The sequence below is a fragment of the Gekko japonicus genome, unplaced genomic scaffold (genome assembly GCF_001447785.1).
Source record: "Gekko japonicus isolate JY-2015 unplaced genomic scaffold, Gekko_japonicus_V1.1 scaffold3196, whole genome shotgun sequence".
NCBI lineage: Eukaryota > Metazoa > Chordata > Lepidosauria > Squamata > Gekkonidae > Gekko > Gekko japonicus.
In genome coordinates, this window is record NW_015167151.1 from 48,652 (window position 1) to 69,336 (window position 20,685).

Consider the following 20,685-nt stretch of genomic DNA (forward strand, 5'->3'; position numbering starts at 1 on the left):
CCTGCCTGGTAGAGAAAGGAGCGGGATAGAAACCAAATAAATAAATATCCCATGGCAAACCCTCAGCTGTCATGTGGCACTGATGGGCAGGCCCATAAAGCTTTGTGGTTGTCCCCATTCAAATGGAAAACACACGCTAGACTGCAGTTAATGGTCTCCTGTAACTGGCTTCCGGTATCCTGCTATATTACCCCTTGAGGAGGCTCTTGGATCAGCGTTTATAATATGGATCCTATCACTGATCCATCGGAAGGGCTACGCATCCTTTTAATTTTATTTCTTATTTTGGCCTATAACAAAGCTTGGAATCGCAGGTGGGAATGTATTTCTCTAATGTGGGGGCAGAAGGGAATCCCAGTGCATCAAAGCATATCCCCCACTTCATAAAAAGGAAGCAAGGTAATTGGCAAGATGCTTGGGAAAGGACAAATGCAAGCTCACTCACTTCGTCCCTCATTCAACGGGAAGAACAGCATCTCAGTTAATTAAATTCAAGGTTCTGCAAACTCTAACAAGATCCGTCAACCCATCCACCTCTGATTTTGATGCACTGTGATTTCCCGTGGAATTCAGTCCAACCAAATGGTGACCACATAACCTGCTTTGTTGTTCAGTTTGAGCCATAAACCTCATCAAAGAAGCCAGGGCTCTTTTTGTAGAAAAAGCCCAGCAGGAACTCATTAGCATAATAAGCCATACCCAACAGCAGAAACTCATTAACATATTAGGCCACACCCCTGATAGTACATCTATTTGCATATTAGGTCATACCCCCATGTTGTCAGAAGTGTGGTCATCGAGCCACACCCACCTTTTGCTTCTTATTCTGTTTACCTTGTTTGTTGTCAAAACGGTCCAGGGCTCTTTTTGTAGCAGGAACTCCTTTGCATGTTAGGCCACACACCCCTAATGTAGCCAATTCCAATGAGTTTCTGCTGTTGGGTGTGGCCTGTTATGCTAATGAACTCCTGCTGTGCGTGGCCAACTCAGGAGCCAGCTGGAACTCCGTTCCTACGCGTTCCTGCCCCAAAATAGCCCTGAAGAAGCTATCCATATCCCCAACTTCCCCTTCTTTGTGAAGAGAGTTTCCCAAGCAACAGTTATTTCACTGACCCACCAATGAGATCTAAAATGTTTGGCTCCAATCCAATCAATTTTGAGAACTATCTTATCCCCCCTCTAATTTAACACTTATGGGATCTAAAGTTAGCTCCAAAAACCCCGGACCTTTGTTCCAGCCATCGGGTCTCATCTCAGTACTGGGCTCTAGCAACTGGCTCCAAAAACCTCAAGTGGGAATGCATGGTGGGGAAAGTGTGCATGACTCTGCATGCATGACTCTGAAGATCATGCTCTGCTCCTCCACCTTTTCCTCACCTACGCCACTTTCTCCTTCCCACAAACTTTTTACAGGACAGGCTTATATAATTTTCCTCCTCCATCTTCTCCCCCCCCCCCCCCCAAGCCAGACTGGCAGGATCTCCAGGATCAGGTGGTCCTACTTGTAGAACATTTGAAGAACATTTATCTAGAGAGTGTGTGCCTAGGTTTCCAACTCTGTATTCCCTTTGCTATTATTATTTTACTTAATAAATTCTCAAATTTAAATCTACGCCGGTTTATTTCTAAGAATCCTTGTGCTCTCATGAGGCATTAGATCAAATCTTGGACCCTGTGATACACCGGGCAGACTTGTCCCAACAATATTTGCCTTGAGCACATGCATGTATAGGCTTCTGACATGTTAAAGAGGGACGCTTCTATAGTCAGAGTATATACAGATGTAGGCTATTTGGATAACATCTGGAGAAACTTCACTGTGTCCCAGGCTTGCTGGGTGTGATGAATTGACCTCCAAAAACAGGATGCTTAGCGCATCAAATTCAGAGAGCTGGGAGTCAAGGGTTAATGTCTCACTGTGAAACACAGTTTGATTGACAGGCTACTGCCTGCGTGCCCCCCCCCCCATTGGTCAACACCAGCTGAGGAGAAATCTAAGAGCAGTTGAATGCTGAAAGAAATTGTGTTATTTCTACCTTTTTTTGTCTCTGGCATGTCAGTAGCCAGACATTTGGAGTTGGCGTGTCTCTCAGAGGGAACCAGACAACGTCACTTGGAAAATCTAAGGACACAACTCCTTGCCCTTACTGTATACTATAAAATCTGAGGAAAAGTTCAAAATAGGAACTTTTTAGTCTAAGTGTCAGCCAAGCTGAAAACCATTTATTCACAGTGTCAAGATCAGGTTTGGCAGGAGAGATTAGTCGGTAGGTTGAAACTGCCAGTCTAGCCAAGTAGAAAGGGAATACTGCTTCTAGGATTTTGAACTCAGTTATTCAGTGGGTTCATCCCAGAATGGACCCCTGGTCTGTGGGGGGGGGGGACGTTCTTAGATACCTACACTATAATCTCACAGGGAGGGAAATAAGTACAGGAAGAAAGCTTTTGCCTCCAGGAAACTAAGTTAGTTAAATGAATCTATATGAAGACACATTGTTGCTGTGAAGAAATCTCTAAGACAAAGAAATATATATATATACTGATGTTTTCTTGAGGGGGACCAGAAGTCCACCTCCATCAAACATCTCTGTGTGTCCCAGCAAACACAGAACTGGAGATGAGAAAACATGGGTTTTCTGAGTTGGGAAATCAGAAGTTCACTCTCAACTGATCCGGGGGACCATCTTGCAGTCATCTTCTGATTCCAAACCACTACCACAGCAGGGCTTGCATGCAGTGAAGTTTTCTGGCCAGCAGATCAGTTGTTATCCTAAGCCTCTGAGAGTTGATTTCCAAAAAATGGGGCATCTTCAGACTTGTTCAGCAGCCGTTTGAGTTGTTGGTGTTAGGTGAATATATCCGTTGTAGGTTTGGCTGCTTGGACATGTCCACTCAGAAATACCCAGCATCCCTCACTCCCTTACCAAAGTAGTCACATTCAGGTGGGGTCGCCGTGTTGGTCTGAAGCAGCAGGACAAAGCTTGAGTCCAGTGGCACCTTTAAGACCAAGGAAGTCTTATTCAAGGTATAAGCTTTCTTGTGCAAGCACACTTTGCCAGACATAATGAAGTGAAAATCTCCTCAAGCCCCACTTACAGGAAAAAGAGGGTGGGGGGAGGCAGCTGTTAGGAAGGTCCAGTCACAGCCAGTGTTCCCTCTAAGCTGAGTTAGTGTGAGCTAGCTCACAGTTTTCTAGCCTCCGGCTCACACACTTTTGTCTTAGCCCAGGAAGGGACGGCTCCAAAGCAAACGGATTTATGCAGCAGCCAAATCGCTCGCTCACAACTTTAATGCCAGTAGCTCACAAAGTTGAATTTTTGCTCACAAGGCTCCTCAGCTTAGAGGGAGCATTGCAGCCAAGATGCATAAGTAGGACTAAAATTGGACGAGGTAGCCGGTAAGATCAATGAATGGCAGCAAATTATCTTGTAAATGCAAGGGTTAACAAAGAGACACTTCTGCATCTTGGCTGTGACTGGCTGTGACAATATAATAGCCTTGTGCCACCTTGTGGAATTGTTAAAGGGATGACTGAAAAAGTTTGCATGAAGCATTTTGAATACCTAGGAAAACACTACAAATGCATAACGTATTATAATGGGAAAGTGATATGCCACAGTCAACTCTCCAGAGACCTGCTCTTTCAAAATCTCAAGACTTTAGAGAGGGAATGAATTTGCTGCCCAAAATTATTTTCTTCTCTGCACATTGGGATTATCCAAATTGGATACTGTAGATATTCAATGAATATTCATAGAATATTTCATATCTGCATTTGGCAGCATATGAAATATCATTTCGGTGTTTGACAGTTGGCACATAATGGCATTCTGCATTGGGTCTGTTTTTACTAGTTGCCATATTATGGGACGTCATACCTGACAGCTTTCAGTGGTTGGCTTTCAATAATTGATATCTGCCTTGATTTGATAACTGACATGCACTGGTATTTAAGATTTAACACCTGGTGTTTCATATTTGATGCCAAAATAGAGAAATGCCAACACATGTAAGGAACACAAGCTACATTTTTTTGGGGGGGGATAGAATTTCACAATCAAAATGCAGATTCAAATTTTTTGGTTTCTGCAGTTTCAATGGGTTGCAAATGCAGGAAAATATTCTTCGTCACCCCAAATAAATCTCTATTCTGGTTGAAGCTACGAGACTGACAATGACCCCCAACTTGGACAAAATGTGCCTAAAGGCTAAACCTGGGAACTCAGCTGCCGAACAGCTATAATAGCAATAGAACAGCTATAAATTAGCAATAGAAATGATAGACAGGGGGCTCTTAATACTCTTCCTCCTGGCTGTTTTTCTGCTGACCAAAGCAACAAGAAAGAAAGCTGTAATAAAGCACTACACACTCCAAATGGAATAATTATAACAATGATTCTTGCATCCCTATGAATATAAACAAATTGCAATGGAGGTCCATATATAGTCGTGATGATTGTTGACAAAGTTTTCCGGAATATCTATTCGTTTCGTGAAGACTTCATCAGAACGAGGACCATAAATTAAAATGGTGTGTCTTCTATCTTCTATCCATCATTGAATGCAAATATAGAAGACCACATTTTCACATGGAATTGTTCCTCATTATTCTATACGTAGTAAGCTCCGACAGGGAAGACTGAAAATGCTGAAGCCTTTCATCACGACTATATATGAACCTCCTTTCTGCTTTGCTTATATTCATATGGATGCAAGAATCATTGTTATAATTATTCCATTTGGAGTGTGTAGCGCTTTATTACAGCTTGCTTTCTTGTTGCTTTGGTTATTTGGGGCTGTGACTCTTGTGGTATATGTTTTTCTCCTGAAGCATCGTTCTCCCGACCACCTTTTCCTTGCAACACAGCAAGCATGCCTGCCTGTTATCCCCTCTGGATAAATCCTGGCTTGGGGAGAGGGCCGCTGGTCAATAGATGGGTCAAGTACACTCTTATGTGCACCAGCCTCCACTTCTCCACTGCAAATTGTAACCTCCCCTCATGGCTTTTCAGCTATTTCATGGTGACCCGGGTCTTGCCCCTGTACATCTAGTTTGGTTCCATTAATAACCAGCTTTCATGGGACCCAAGTATAGTCAATAAAGAGCCAGCCTTGTAATTCACACTACAGAACTTAGCAAAGTCAGTCCTTGCTGTGTGTTGTTTGGCAATCAATAACGTTTTGGGGCATTCACTCGAAGGTATGTTAGTAATTACGTCAGAGGTCGTTAAGCAAGATGAAGGAGGTGCAGAATCGATGAAAACGGCCTCCGAATACTGGAACCGGTTTTATTCTCGCTCCATTATTCATCAGTGCTTACATGTCTCTAAAAAGGTCTTTGGATAATACAAAGAACAGAAGTCATGAGAGAGATATTGTGTTGGCAGAACAGCAGAAGAAAAAGGATGCTTCCACACCCAACGATTAAAGATATTAATCATTCAAAGAAATCATCTACCAGATTCAGGCAAAATTTTGCGTGTCTAAAGAAAAACAACCGCTTATCTCTGGACCGAAAGAGAGATTGTGGTTTCTCATCAGTCATTAAATGTAAATTGCATGTCTGCATACAGCCACGATCATGTGGGAACGAGAGAAGAGATTTCACCCATCAAGTCCAGTAGAACTGAGAATGGAAGAGAAATAGATCCACTTACAGAAACGCTATGAATGAAGGGCGATGAGATAAGGATTAGGGTGTAAAAAAGGAGGAGAGGGTGGAAAGCAAGAACAGACGTAGCCTCTGATTGTCACAGCACTCCCAGTTATGTACATGCATTACAACGAATGTCTGAAAACGTGTAAGTATTGACAACCTCAGCTGAACTATGAGGGTATAACTCAGGGATGTGCTGGTGAATGTTGACAGACACCTATGTTTGACTGTCAGTCTTCCTGTATGTCAGCCCAAAAAGCAAGGTTGATGGCTTGCAGTTTTGTTGAATTCAGAGTCAACCAGATGTATACCTCCAGAGGATAGATCAATTTAGTCTATTCCACTAATAGATATAACACTGAAGTAAACCACAGAAAACAACAAAATCTCATAATGTGAGTACATAGAAACCTCCCTCTCTTGGCATGCGGTTTTCAGACGATGGGATGTAGTGGTGAGGATGCTGAATTAGGAGCTGGGAGACCTGGGTTCAAGTCCACCACTTGACCATGAAGCTCTCTGGGTGACTGTGGGCCAGTCAGCCACTCTCTCTCTCAGCCTGACCTATCCCACGGAGTTGTTGTAAGGATAAAATAGTGGAAGGGAGAATCATGCAAGCTACCCTAACCCCCTCGGAGGAAGGGTGGGTTAAAAATGTGATAGGTAGGTTCCATTTTTATTGGACTTTTGGGCTGCAGCTCTTTGAACTCAATGGGACTTGCTTCCAAGAATACATCCATAAGATTGGATTGTTAGGTATTGCTTTTTCCAGGGAGGAAGTTGAGCCACTGCCTGCTTTTCGATAAGGAAGTCCATGGCCCAGGAGCAGGACTGCCAGGTCCTCCTGGCAACTGGTGGGGGGGTGGGGGCAGGGGGAAACGTACCAGGAGCGGGAGGAAGCTCTAGGCCTCGTTGCGGGTGATGCAGTGACATCACTTCCAGTGTGCACCGGAAGTGGTGTCATCACATTGCCAGTATCATGGCAGCATTCTGGTATTTGGGCAAAAACTCTGTGGTAAAAATGGCTTCTACCATAGAGTTTTTGCCCAAATACCAGAGTGTAGCCTCAATGCCAGCTATGCATGACTTCACTTCTGGTACATGCCTGAAGTGACATCACTGTGTCACCGATGACAGCAGCCTAGGCCTTCCTCCCCTACCAGTCACCTGATTGGCAGTGGGGGTCCAACAACCCTACTCAGTAGCCAGCCAGTCTCATAACAGGCTTTTCTCCTGAGAAACGGCTACTACACCACATAGGTAAATATGCTGATATTACTGGGCACAAACCATCTCTGACTGGCAGCATTCACATGTGATCTCAGGACATTTGGTCATTGGCTGTAACATAAATTCAAGATCATCCCGCTGCTAATCCATTTAACTGCGATATTTATTTGACACCTGCTAACTGTAAGTCTTATGGCTTACGGTATTAAGACAAAGCAGAAAAACATCAGGCAGTACTGAAACAAACACACCACCTTCGGAGGATTAAAAACAGCAGGGGAGCTGACTAATCACTTAAATCCCATTAAAACTTGGGGTAAACAGAAAGGGGTTTTTGCTTGGCTCCTCCAAACAACAGGAAGCTGGTCTACACGGGTTCAGGTCATGGGTCCATCTAACTCATTCTTGGCTCCTTTGAATGCCTCCTAGGGCTCTACAGGATCTCGGGCAGAGAAGGGTCATTCTCAAGCCCTGCTAACCACGGCCTGGCTCAGGTCTCACAAACTGAGGGCTGCGGCTTCCTTTATGGAGTCAATCTGTCTCATGTTGGGTCTTCCTCTTTTCCTGCTGCCTTGAACATTTCCTAGCATGACTGTCCTTTCCAGTGAGTCCTGTCTTCTCCCCAAAGCGCTAGTTTTATTAGATACGGGAAAGTACTGAAAAGTCTTCCTCAACCTACAATTTGAAGCGCCCAACTAATTTTGCTTCTCTCAAAATACTAGAACTCGAGGGCATCCAGTGAAGCTGATGGGCAGTAGGTTCAGGACGGACAAAAGGAAATACACAGAGAGTGATTAAAATGTGGAACTTGCTGCCAGAGGATGTAGTGATGGCCACAGGAATAAACAGTCTTAAAAGGGGGATTAAATAGACTCATGGAGAATACGTTTATCAATGGCTACTAGCCATGGTGACTGAGGGGAACCTCCCCATTCAGAGGCACTAAGCCTCTGAATCCTATAGCCAGGAGGCAATGGGAAGGTCTTGGCCTCTGTGCCCTGCTGTTGGCCGTCCAGAGGAACTGGCTGGCCAATGTGTGAGAGAGGATGCTGGATTAGATGGACTATTGGTCTGATCCAGCAGGTCTTTTCTTATGTTCTTGAGTTCTTATGTTCACCCTGAAATCCTTTAACTAGACATGCCAGGAACTGTTCCTGGGACTTTCGATGTGCAAAGCATGCACTTACCATTGAGTCATGGCCCATCAGTCCAGGAAGATATGGATTTACATCCTCAAACACCAACACATCCCCTTCACTGCTGAATAGCACACTGCTTTTGAGACTGGATATAACTCTTGGTTCTTACTATTTATTTATTTGTTTACTTAATTTATACCCCAACAATTCTCCCAAATGGGGACCTCAAATGGCTTACTCCATTCTTGTATTCTAGCCTGGCCTAAAAGGAATATTTCTAAGTTATATTAACAATGATAACAGCAACAATTTGCATTCCTATCCAGCCAGCAGAGCAGTGATGCGAAGCCCTGAATCAGAATTCATCAGAGTGCTTAGCACCATCTCCAAAGAATGTAGCCAGGGTCTGGGATTACTCAGTCATTACAGGGGATAATCACCTTAACAAAACTAGGGCACTTTTGCTATCTTCAGTTTCTGCTAGTGTGAATGGTCTCTGTTCTTTCCTTCATTGTATTTGAATTGTACTTATTTTCTGCTTTTTGTGTTCCATTGACCCTGCTGTTTACAACTTGTTTTTTTCATAATCTCATCCGTCTATTTTAGGGCTGTCAACTCTGGGTTCAGAAATTCCTGGAAACTTAGGGGTGGAGTCTCAGGAGGGAGGGGTTTGGGGTAGAGTCCACCCTCCAAAGTAGCCATTTTCTCCAGGGGAATTGATCTCTGTCGTCTGGAGATCAGCTGTGATTCAAGGAGATCTCTCCAGGCCCCTCTGGAGGCTCACAACCCTAGTCTATCTCTCAACCTCCTTACCTGCATTACCTCCTTACCAAGGACCCAAGACATGGACCTGATGAAAGAGGCTCTGGTTTATGGAAGCTTATGCTAGAATACACACTTTCTAGTCTTTAAGGTACCGCAAGACTCCTGTTTACCATGGGACGCCTTTCCCATCCTCCCTTTTCATTTCTTTTTTTTTTAAATCAAAATCTAAGCACCATAACAAAGCAGTTCCTGAGAATGCAGCCTACATTTTGGCTTCCTTCTTTGAAAATCCACGAGCGCTTTGGAAGCTATGGAAGACAGAGGTGTAAATTCTGAATCAATATGTTTATCCTTCCATTTGCCAGTAAAGCAGTGGTGAGCACTGTTATCGCAGGAGGTACAGCAGGCTAATCGATAAAAAAACATCAACAGAGACCTGCTGCAGAGAGCCTTCCAGAGGAAGAAACTCGGTCCTTAATCCCTCGCAAAGCCATCCCTCGCAGCCTCCTTGAGCAATCCAAGTGATTAAGCAACAATTCTCTGTAATTTAATGTGTGGGCATAATTAAAGCCCTGTAATACATTCACGTATCAGTAGCTCAGTCATGAACCTGCGACTCTCGCCTAGAAAGATTAAATTCATTATAGCCGACAGATGCACCCGGAGCAGCCATCTGAACCCAACAGACCTGTTTTAACTACCCTCCTCTGATGGAGTGTTAAAGCTGCAAACGCTTGGCACCGACCTCCTAAACTGGAAAGCGGAGGGACATGGCTCTTCTCAGTGTAAAGCGCCAATCAAAGAGCAACAAGGGAGGGAAACGCACAGCAGCCGGTGGATCTAGTCCTCAGGATGCAGCTGGCAGGAACAGATAGTGCAGCGGTTTGTTAGCAGCTGCCCTGGCGATGGGGAATATCATATTCCACTTGGGAACAACTGGGCTCCCCAAGGTAAAGGTAAAGGTTTCGCTTGCTCGAAAGCCAGTCTAATCCGACTCTACGGGGTGGTGCTCATCTCCCTTTCCATGCTGGAGAACCAGCGCTGTCCAAAGACTTTTCCATGGTCATGTGGCCAGCATGACTAAATGCCAAGGCGCACGGAATGCTGTGATCACCAGGACTTATCCTTACCTTTCTCCCATAACTCCCACTGCTTTTGCTATTTCAGCCTGCTCCCCTTCCGGCAATGCTAGAAATAGCCTGTTCAGTTTCAGACCTTTTTTGCAGGGCTGTAGTACCAGAGTTCACACCTTGACTTGGATAGCCCAGGCTAACCTGATCTCATCAGATCTCAGAAGCTAAGCAGTGTCAGCCCTGGTTAGTACTTGGATTGGAGACGACCAAGGATGTCCATGGTCACTATGCAGAGGCAGGCAATGGCAAACCTCCTTTGTACATCTCTTGCTTGAAAACCCTACAGGGTCACCCTACAGGGTGACATGATGGCAAAAAGGGGGGAGGGAGGAGCTCTCAAAAAGAAGGGGGGTTTAGCCACAGCAATCCCATGACCCCGACACTCATATGAAACGAAGACAGAATAGGTATTAAAGGAGTGCACCTACCACTATTACGAACAGAGCTGGAGCCACAAAAGCCCAGATTGCACCATTCTCCAGGGAAAGCCAGCAGCTGCAGAGAAAAAGGGAAGACACTGTTTGTTCACCACTGCAAGACCAAAACAGGGTTTCGATGTGTGAGCAGGCAGAGTCCACGAGAAAGTGCACAAGCTTGCATTTCTGACTCCTGCTTTCATGATGGGTTGCTGCTTTTCCATTGACTAGCCTGGCTCCTGATAAGACCTTTAACAGCAGTTGGATGCACACTTAAAAAAAATATATACTCGATGCAAAAGACAGGGACAAAGAAGGTTCGGTTCTCCTTTGGGCCTGTTCCACTGAGGCTGGTGCTTCTCGTCTGGCACAAGGAGCCTTTCCCTGGCACAAGAGGACCGAAGGCTTTGGCATCGGGGAAGGCTTCTTGTGCCAGGGCACAGGGCTACGGGAAGAGATCCACTGGATCCAGTCCAAACATTTGTAACGGCTGTTTAACAGCTTTAAAGGGCTGAAGAGAGCACTTTTTAAGGCTGCCTAGTCTCCAAATATGCAGCTCTGATATGTAAGGAAAAAAGCGGCCAAAGATTTCCCAAAACATGGTTGTGTCCCTCATAGGTGTGTGTGTGTATAGGGTTAGATAGGATTCGGGTCTGTTGGACCCGAAAAATAGCCATACTCCTGAATATACCTGAATATTAGCAACCCTACAACCAGCCTCTGAGTTGGATAAGGCTGAAAGAGAGTGACTGGCCCAATATCACCCAGTGCGCTTCCATGGCTATGGTTGTCAGCTCCAGATTGGGACATCCCTGGAGATGGGGGGGTGGGGGGTGAAGCCTGGGGAGGGGAGGGGTTTGAGGAGGAGAAGGACCCCAAAGCAGCCATTTCTTTCCAGAGGAACTGACCTTGTTCGTCTGAAGAGCAGTTGTAATAGTGGGAGATCTCCAGGTGCCACCTGGATGGTGTCAATGCCCTCCGTGGCAGAATGAGGCTCTGAAACCAGGACTCCCGGATCTCGGTCTGACACTAAACACTACTCCATTGTAGCGAAACCGAATACCTGCATTCTAGACTTGGAAGCTATGGTAACCGCCAATTCGTTACAGTTCGAATTAATTTCAGTAGAGAATATTCGTGCAACCTAGCCAAAAGTTGTATTTTTTTTTAAGTTCTGGAGAAATGGCATCCCCCCCCCATTTATTCATGCCATGAAGAGATTCATTAACTTCATTCCACCTCTCCGGGCTGCTTTTGAAAAGCACCAGAGCAGGGTCGCTCGCAACTGGGCATGCCTATTTATTTCCGCCTTCTCACACAGTGCTTTTGGGTGGGCTCTCGCTCTGATTGATCCATCGCAGACGGAAAGCAGCAATTGCCTTTCCTGACATGCCTCCGGGTGGTAGAAGGGCAAACCCACTGAACAAACACATGTGATTTGTCATTTTTGGCAGCTGCGCCGTAACATGTCATTCATCAAACAACGCTTTTGCTATGGGCATTATTCTTCCTTGCAGCCGGAGAAAGATTTTAGATCTTCCCTCCCTCCTCTCTTTCTTCCACCTGCCAAAGGAAAAGGGGGGGGGAGAGGAAAAGGTTCAACTTCTCTCTCATATCTTCAGGTTAAGAATCAGTGGAAAAGAAACCCCAGGGCAGAAGCAGAGGAATTATTCTAGCCCAGCAGCATCGGCCGAACTGCAAAACCCTGCAAGTTGCAACCTTCCGATCAAATTTACCATGTGTGTTCCAGAAATTGAAACCGGATCTTGACATTTGTTTTTGTGGAGTTTCATTATATTTATCTACTGCTTTTTTTGACAAGGATTCTCAAAGCAGTGTCCATAGTGAAAAGCAGGGCTATTTTGGGGCAGGAACGCACAGGAACGGAGTTTCGGCTGGCTTCAGTTGGCCACACCCACTACAGCCAAAACCTCTGTGTACGTGGCTACAGAGGGAAGGCCTGGAGAGCGACCCCCCCCCCGGTGACTCTGAAGCGGGTGGGCCAGGGGGGGCTGGAAGGATCGGGGAGGCATTTAAATGCCTCTCCATGCCTTCCCTGGTCTGTCCAAGGGCCAGCTTGCCCGGGCTCTCTGCAGCCACAGGGTGCCCGGGCAAGCCAAGGGAAGGCATGGGGTGTGGCCTAATGTGCTAATGAGTTGTGCTATCAGGGGTATGGCCTAACATGCTAATAAGTTTCTGGTGTTGGGTGTGGCCTGTTATGCTAATGAGTTCCTGCTGGGCATTTCTACAAAAAAAGCCCTGGTTGAAAGGTAGACCAAGGATGTGAGAGGAAGAGCACTCTTCGTGCATGGAGATGGATCAGACATGATGGGGGGGAGGCTAACTCCTGCTTCCCCTCCACAATCACGGCAGGGGTTAAATAAACTCACGACAAGATCAAGAAAATTAGGAAGCTGGCATGTCAATCGGCAGACCAAGCAGGACTGGCCCCACTGGTGGACCTCCAGATGGCACCCAGTTTTTGGCCACTTAATGACACAGGGTGTTGGACTGGATGGGCCTTTGGCCTTATCCAACATGGCTTCTCTTATGTTCTTACGACTCTAGTCTGATACAGGCATTGGAAGGGTGACCATAGAGGTCACAGAAGGACAAGTGGGCTCACGGCACTCCCTTGAGAACAGACACAGCTAGGGTTTCCACCTCTGGCATTCAGATCAGAACACAACGAGACGTCGGCTTCCGGTCTGGCTCCCGCGAATGGCGGACGCATCCTCGGGTCGCTCCCGAGGGCGTCTCGCCCGCCCGCGGTGGAGGAGGGAATCCGCACGAGCGGAGACCCGAACGAGCCCCTCAGGAATGGAGGAGCTCGGATCCGGGGCGCTTTAGGGCGCACTAGGGGGGAGTCGCTCTTTTGGCCGAGAGGTCGGAGAACGAGGCTCCCGCCATGCCCTGCCCCAATGGACCTTGCTGCGTGAGCGACCCCGAACGGGGTTTAGCGGAGCCACCAGACGTCACCGAGTGATAAAGCGACCATCCGCAAAAATGGAAAAAGAAAAGATCGGCTTAACTGTGAGTTGTCAAAATGCAGAGAAAAAGAACTAAAAACGTTTCCCCCCCCAGCAAAAAAGGCGAGGAGGTTAATCCTCCATTTGTACAAGCGAAGAAAAGGAGGGGGGGAATGGATTGAGCGGACAGTGATGTTTTCCTTTGATGTATTTGAAACAAAGCGCGAAAAAGTTTTGTCTCTCTGGAGCACATTTTAAGAACTTTCTAAAAGTAAACAAAAAAGAAAAGATGTCGGAGCTGGGCAAAAGCGAGCGGAGAAGAAGGGAGGGACTTCCGTCTGGGCGTTTGCTTGTGTGTGAGAGCCGGCTGTTTAATGTTTGGACTGTTTATGGCTGTGAATCCGACGGGAGTTTTGTAAAACGGAAAAGTTTGAACTGTGACAGCGAGGAGTGCCTGGCAAGCGCTTATATAAGTCAACAGTTGCGAGGAGGACCCAGTAGAGAGTTTGGGAGCGGATATAAAAGCGAAAATGAAATTAATACCATTCTCAAAGCGGGGGACCTCCAGTAATGGCATGAAAGGAAGAGGATTTATAGTGCATGAACTGAGAGTGTTAACAGCAACCCGAAGGAGGATCGAACAAGCCGGAAGGAGAAGACAACAGAGGAAGCTCCTCCACGTCAGCGACAGTAAAAGTACCCAGCACACAAAGAAGCGGTTCTGAATGCACCCAGAAGAGATTTTTTATTAACAGAAATTCAAAGGAACATTACTAACATACTAACAGAGAATTACATGTGACCGGACTAAGAAAAGAAGTTTGACAACACACAGAAGAAGCCCAAGAAGATTAATTGGACATTACTAACAGTTTAATTTACCAGACTATATATCACTCAGCTTTTTCTTTCTCCCACTGTCTACCCTTCCCATTTCTTCTTTTAAGCGAAATACCTCCCCTTTTTAGGGGAGCCAATAAAATTTTTATTTAATAAAAAGAACACAACGAGACGTCAAGCTGATTTACACAATAGTGGAACTTGTGTATGTACCTTGTACTAGTCACACTCTTTAAGAAGCTGGATCAGGCCAGAGTCCAACATCTCATTTCCAGTCATGGCCATCTGTTGTCCCCCAGCAGCTGATATTCAGAAGTAGACTGCCTCTGAGCACGGAGGTTCCATTGAATCATGGCAAATGGCCATCGATAGACCTATCCTCCTTAAATGTTTCCATTCCCTTTTTAAAGACATCTAACTTAGTGGCAGAGAATCCCACCAGCAAATTAAGTCGAATGGAGAAGCGCTTTCTTTGGTTTCTGCTGAATCTACTGTCCGTCAGTGCCACCAAGCAACCTGGCACCCATGAACTAGTATTGGGAACACATCTTCCAGAATGCCCTTGCATGGACAGGAGGAATATGTGAACCAGGAGACTGCAGGCTTGGCCACTAGCAAGGTTGGTGTTTGCTCCTTTCACCCCTGGATTACCTGGGGTCATATGATGCCAAGGAAATTCCATCTGCATTTGAACCAAAGCACCACAATCCACAACAGTGGGAAATATGTACCATGAAATGCTATGGTGAGACAACCAAGTTCCCCTGTGAAGCCACTCTTGTCTTGTGACTCCAGCAGATCACCTAAAAACCAGACGACCAGGAGGACCAAAACTTGGAAATCATTAACAAACATTTCAGAATAGTTCAGTTGATTTCCAAAATAATGCCTAAATCAGGGCATGACGGAGTGAGCTCCCGTCTCTAGTTCCAGCTCCTGCCAACCTAGCAGTTCGAAAGCAAGAAATTGCAAGTAGATAAATAGGTACCACTTCAGTGGGAAGGTAACAGCGTTCCGCGTGCCTTGGTGTTTAGTCATGCCGGCCACATGACCACGGAAACGTCTCCGGACAGCGCTGGCTCTTTGGCTTTGAAACGGAGATGAGCACCACAACCCTAGAGTCGGACTCGACTGGCTTTCGAGCAAGGGAACCTTTACCTTTTATACACTTGTGTGTTTGGAAGTCAGAATGAGAGAAATGAGCGGGAGGCAATTTTAATTCAGTAGAGGGGTTTTTTTACCAAGAAACGATGTCAGCAGGCACCTTGGTGCCCACAGGCACCATGTTGGGGAGCTAGGGCTGCCAAATCCCCCCGGGGGGCGGATTTCCCCCCGCTTTGGAGGCCCGATTTCCGCCCCCATGGAATCGGGCCCCGGGGGAAACCCCACCCCCGCGTGCACTTCCCTGTGACGTCATGACGCCGGGCACGCTGGGGGCGGGGCACAGCCATTTGAGGGGAAAACTCTATGTTTTCCCCTCAAATGGCTCTGCCCCGCCCCCAGCGTGCCTGGCGTCATGACGTCACAGGGAAGTGATGTGCATGTGGTGCGCGCGTGCCAGGAGCGAACCCAAAGTCCCCTGCCAGCAGATAAGTCCGGACTTGGCAACCCTATGGGGAGCACAGTCTGGTTCAATATCAGGCAGCTTCGAATATTCATGTATTCACTCCGTGCATCATTGAGCTCCACAAATAGTCATGTTTTAGGACTTACTTGCTTTCTTCTCCATAGCTTTCCATAGCTGAAGTTACTGAGACAACGCAAATCAGCAGCGGGCAGCCTGCGAAATTCAGAGGAAAAAATATCACTTTGATATTTGGGAAAACAACAACAACAACTCATGCTCATATCCACTATGTCTCTGTACAGAGTAAGATGGGGAGGGAGACCGCACCCGGGGAAGGACTTCCCTTATGAGGCTTAGCCCCCCCCCCCCAAGACACTGACTTCTGTGAGTCTGGTTCCCCCATCTCTTTACATCTCGTTAACCGCAGCAGCTAGGGAAGAGAGATTCAAACCAGCTCCACTGCGATTAATGAAAATAATACCTTTGTTAACCTTCTCCTGTGGCCACTGCTCCTGTGACATAAGTACATGCTGCTTGCTTGTTTCAAAAAGACAACCCCGAGTTGGGTGACAGACACATTCTGGGAGCTCCGTGCTTCCCGGGTGCATGAGGGACCGATGCAGATCAGGGTGGTGGTCCACCGTGAAAAGAGGCTTAGACCTCACAAACACACACAGACACACACACAGCTAGGGTTGCCACCTCTGGTGTTGGGAAAATTCCTGGAGATTTTGGGGGGCAGGGCCTGGGGAGTGCAGGGTGTGAGGAGGGACCTCAGCAGGGTCTGCTGCTATAGATTCTACCTTCCAAAGCTGCCATTTTCTCCAGGCGAACTGATCTCTGTAGCCTGGAGATCAAGGCTCCCTCTAAGCTGTGGAGTCTTGTGAGCAAAAATTCTACCTTGCGAGCTACTGGCATTGAAGTTGTGAGTGAGCGATTTGGGTGCTGCATACATGAGTTGGCTCTGGAGCCACCGTTCTTGCGCTAAGACAAAAATGTGTGAGCCGGAGGCTAGAAAACTGCGAGCTATCTTACACTAACTCAGCTTAGAGGGAACACTGGTCATAATTGCAGATCCCTGCAAACATGCTGAGAATGTCGTGATTCACTCATAATGGTAAGGCTGGCCTAGATGAGTTTGATCTCGAGTGTCAGTGAAGTGACAGCTAAAGACAGCATGTGACTGCTAGGAGGCTGGCCAGAACTGGTTTGAGGCAGTGCAGCCTGGCACTAAGTGTATTGCAGGAGGTTGCATCAGCTATGTGCTGATTGGCCAGCAGTTGTATATATGTACAGAGTGTACAGAGATATTTTTCCTTCTCATGTATCAGTTGCAGCGGAGCACTCTGACACTCAGAACTGTATATAGGTGGTGGCTTGGTGTGAATAAATTCACTGTGGTTGCACCTAAGTTCCTGACTCCAGTATTCTGTGGGTACTCTATCTCCCTTTGGGCACTAACGTGCCAGCCAGCATTCCGCGCGGACCGCGACAGAGAATTTGGTTACAAAGATATAGGAATAAATTGTTTGAAAATAGCTGGGATTGTTAGAACCCCAGTAAGTCAATATATAGTGAGGCTCTTTGAAGTGGACGTTATTACCAGTATGTTGTGCATGGGGTGGGGGGCAGTTTAAATCCTGGACATAAAACTTTTGCAATTAGTCTTTTGTGGGCAAGCAAATGAAAATGTATTTTTATTATTGTGATTAGGCCTTGTTTTGCTTCTAAAGAATTTCAAAATCACCTTCCCGATCATCAAAGTGCCGAGGTCAATGTTCAGGGCATCGCACACACAATTAAAAAAAAGCATTTAAGACGATTGTAATCCAAATGTACCAGCTGATATCTTGACCTTCCAGCTGCTAATTTTTGTTCCATTGATGCTGGGCAGATACAGCTGCATGCCCATTTGAAATATTATCTCACTAATTCTGAACTGAGTGCCTATATAAAAATGGCAATCACCATATAGTAACTATTATATGCAAGTGGGGATACAAACGTCCAAAAATAGCACGAGCTGTGTTGGAGTAAACACTAATATTAAAGATAGTTTTCAGAGGGAAGTTGTGTTGGTCGGCAGTATAACAGCTTGATTCACGCCCAGTAGCACCTTAGAGATAGGGCTGCCAGGCCCGCATTGGGAAATACGAGGAGATTTTGGGGGTCGAGCCTGCGGAAGATGGGATTTGGGGTGGGGAGGGACCTCAGCATGGTATAACACCATACAGTTTACCCTCCAAAGTAGCCATTTTCTCCAGGGAAACTGATCTTGGTCATCTGGAGATCAACTGTAACAGTGGGGGATCTCCAGGTGTCACCTGCAACCATAACTTAGAGACCAACAACCTTTTCAGAGTACTCAAAAAATATTGCTGGTCTCTGCAGTGGTACTGGAGTTGAATCAAGTAGCAATATTAAAGCAATTACAATCAAAGAGATGGAAGGGGTCTTATACATTGTCAACCTCCTGCTTGATGCAGGAAATCAGATGACTGTCCAGTCTCTGCTTACAAACCTCCACCAAGGGAGACACACACACCCAGCCCAGTAGTTGGTTCCATTGTCAGACTACTCTTATCATTAGGAGGTTTTGCCTAATGTTCAATCAAAATCAACCCTCTTCTAATGTTAAGCCCATTAGATCTAGTTTTGCCCTCTGGGGTAGCAGAGAATAAGTCTTTGCCCTTCTCCGCAGGATAGCCCTTCCGGTATTTTCAGAGTATGATCATGTCTCCCCTCATTATTCTCTACTTCAGAGCCAGCACATTCAACCCTTTATCCTAGGACTTCCATCCCAGATCCCTGAACACATCTATTTACAGTTGCCAAGTCCCAGCTGGGTGATTCCTGGAGATTTGGAGGTGGAGAATGGGGTTTGAGAAGGGAGGTACCTTGGAGGGGTATAATGCCATAGAGTCCACCCTCCAAAGCAGCCATTTCCCCCCCCCCCCAGGGGAATTGATCTCTGTAGTTTCGGGAGATTTCCCAGTCCCCTCCTGGAGGTTGGCAAACCTTTGTCTGTTGGTAGCACATACACCAAATTTATGAGCCTGTGGTTCCTCATGGACTAAGAAGAAGAGGAGGAGGAAGAGATTGGATTTATACCCTGCCCTTCACTCGGAGTCTCAGAGCCTCTTACAAACACCTTCCCCTCCCACAACAGTCACCCTGTGAGGAAGATGGGGCAGAGAGAACACTCTTGAGGACTGCCCTTGAGAGAACAGCTCTGACAGAACAATGGCTTGCCCAAGGTCATCCAGCAGCTGCAAGTGAAGGAGTGGGGAATCAAACCCGGTTCTCCATGCACTTAACCACTACACCAAACTGGAAGCATTACTATGGCAACAGCACTTTATCAGTAGGGCAAAACTAACCTATCTCAAGATGGTCTAACATTTGGTCCATGTGCTTGGCTGAGAAGCCAATGGGATGAAGCTACCAACTGTGGCATTATGACTGAATGCCTCTAAGTCAGAAAATCTGTGTTCGTTGCCCTGCTCTGAACGAACTTTAATTTCTTACGAATGTGAATGTTAAAGCTGAACTGTGAAAACCGTCTATTAAAAGCAATATTCTTTGATTCTTAACATGAATCCTTTATACATTTTTTTGCATTCTCAAAGACCTTCCCACCCACCCCAATAGAACTTATGCTCATCATGTCTCTAGAAGGTCTGCCTGTAATAACAACAGGAAAGAAGATCCAAAGCAATGAGCTGTGGGCCAGGAAGGTACTGTTCGAATGCACAGGGACAAGTTAGTCTCTGCTCTCCATCCAGGCCCTGAGGTGAGGCAGCTGCCAGGATCTAAGAATGTGGTGGGGCCCACTGCCGCCAATCCCCCCCTCCGTGTGCCTGCCTTGCCTACTGCCTAGCCTTTCCCCACCTGCTCGCAAGTGGTTCTCTACCCATGCTCCCAGCTACACATGCTGCCCAGGGGAAGGGCAGGTGGCACATGGCCGTAGTGCTCCTGGCAACTGTAGTGGCTGCACCCCCAGCTGTGTGCAGTGCCTAGTGCCAGGAGGAAAAGGGCATGCAGGCTGTATGGGCAGCTGTGAATGCAGGTGCTGGGAAGGCTTGCAAGTGGGGAAGGACACATGGGCAGATGGGCAGGATGGTTGGGGGTGGAAATGGTGGTAAGACTGGTGAGGTCTGGGGGGGGGGGGGAAAAACCTGGAACCAGACCTGCTGCCATCTGTATGACTCATGTTTCGAGACAGGAAGTCTGTTGACTTTTTATAAGCGATTATTCATTTCCCTATTGTATACAACATTTGTTCCTCGTATTAATTTGTAAATTATATGTATTGATGCTTATGCCATATTTCTTGAAGTAGTTATAATACAATTTATATCATGTCAGCTTATTGCATATATAGTGTGTTTCTAAACACAGCTGTTGTTAGGGTTGCCAAATTGTTTTTACCTGGCGTATTAATTTGTAAATTATATGTATTGATGCTTATGCCATATTTCTTGAAGTAGTTATAATACAATTTATATCATGTCAGCTTATTGCATATATAGTGTGTTTCTAAACACAGCTGTTGTTAGGGTTGCCAAATTGTTTTTACCTGGCGGCGGGCAGCTCCCGTTCGGCGGCGTCAGCGCGCGCCGCATGCACGTCATCCGGATGTGACGTGATGACGCCGGGCACGCTGGGGGCGGGGCCACAGCCATTTGAGGGGGAAACTCTATGACGCCCCCAGCGTGCCCGGCGTCATCACATCACATCCGGATGACGTGCACACCGGGGTGGGGTTTCCCCCGGGGCCCGATTCCGCCACGGAAATCCGCCCCCCAGGGGGATTTGGCAGCCCCAGCTGTTGTTGGTTGGTTGGTTGGTTTCCTATACTGAGTATCTCACTTCCTGTGAGCCAAGGGCATAGACTTTCCAATTTCCCGGGGGGGGGGGGCTGGGGCTGGGCCAGAGGCATTGCTAAGTCATTAAAAGAACTGGGACCC

General features: G+C 46.6%; 1 protein-coding gene across 1 annotated transcript in view; it reads right to left on the reverse strand.

The window, feature by feature from the left end:
- LOC107112033 (adhesion G-protein coupled receptor D1-like) overlaps positions 1 to 20,685 on the reverse strand; it is a 149,821-nt gene that overhangs the window by 26,667 nt on the left and 102,469 nt on the right. The window contains exons 7-8 of the mRNA XM_015413098.1: positions 15,862 to 15,928; positions 10,352 to 10,418 (exon numbers count right to left, since the gene is read on the reverse strand). Coding sequence (XP_015268584.1) covers positions 10,352 to 10,418; positions 15,862 to 15,928 — 134 coding nt within the window. The remainder of the gene's footprint in view (positions 1 to 10,351; positions 10,419 to 15,861; positions 15,929 to 20,685) is intronic.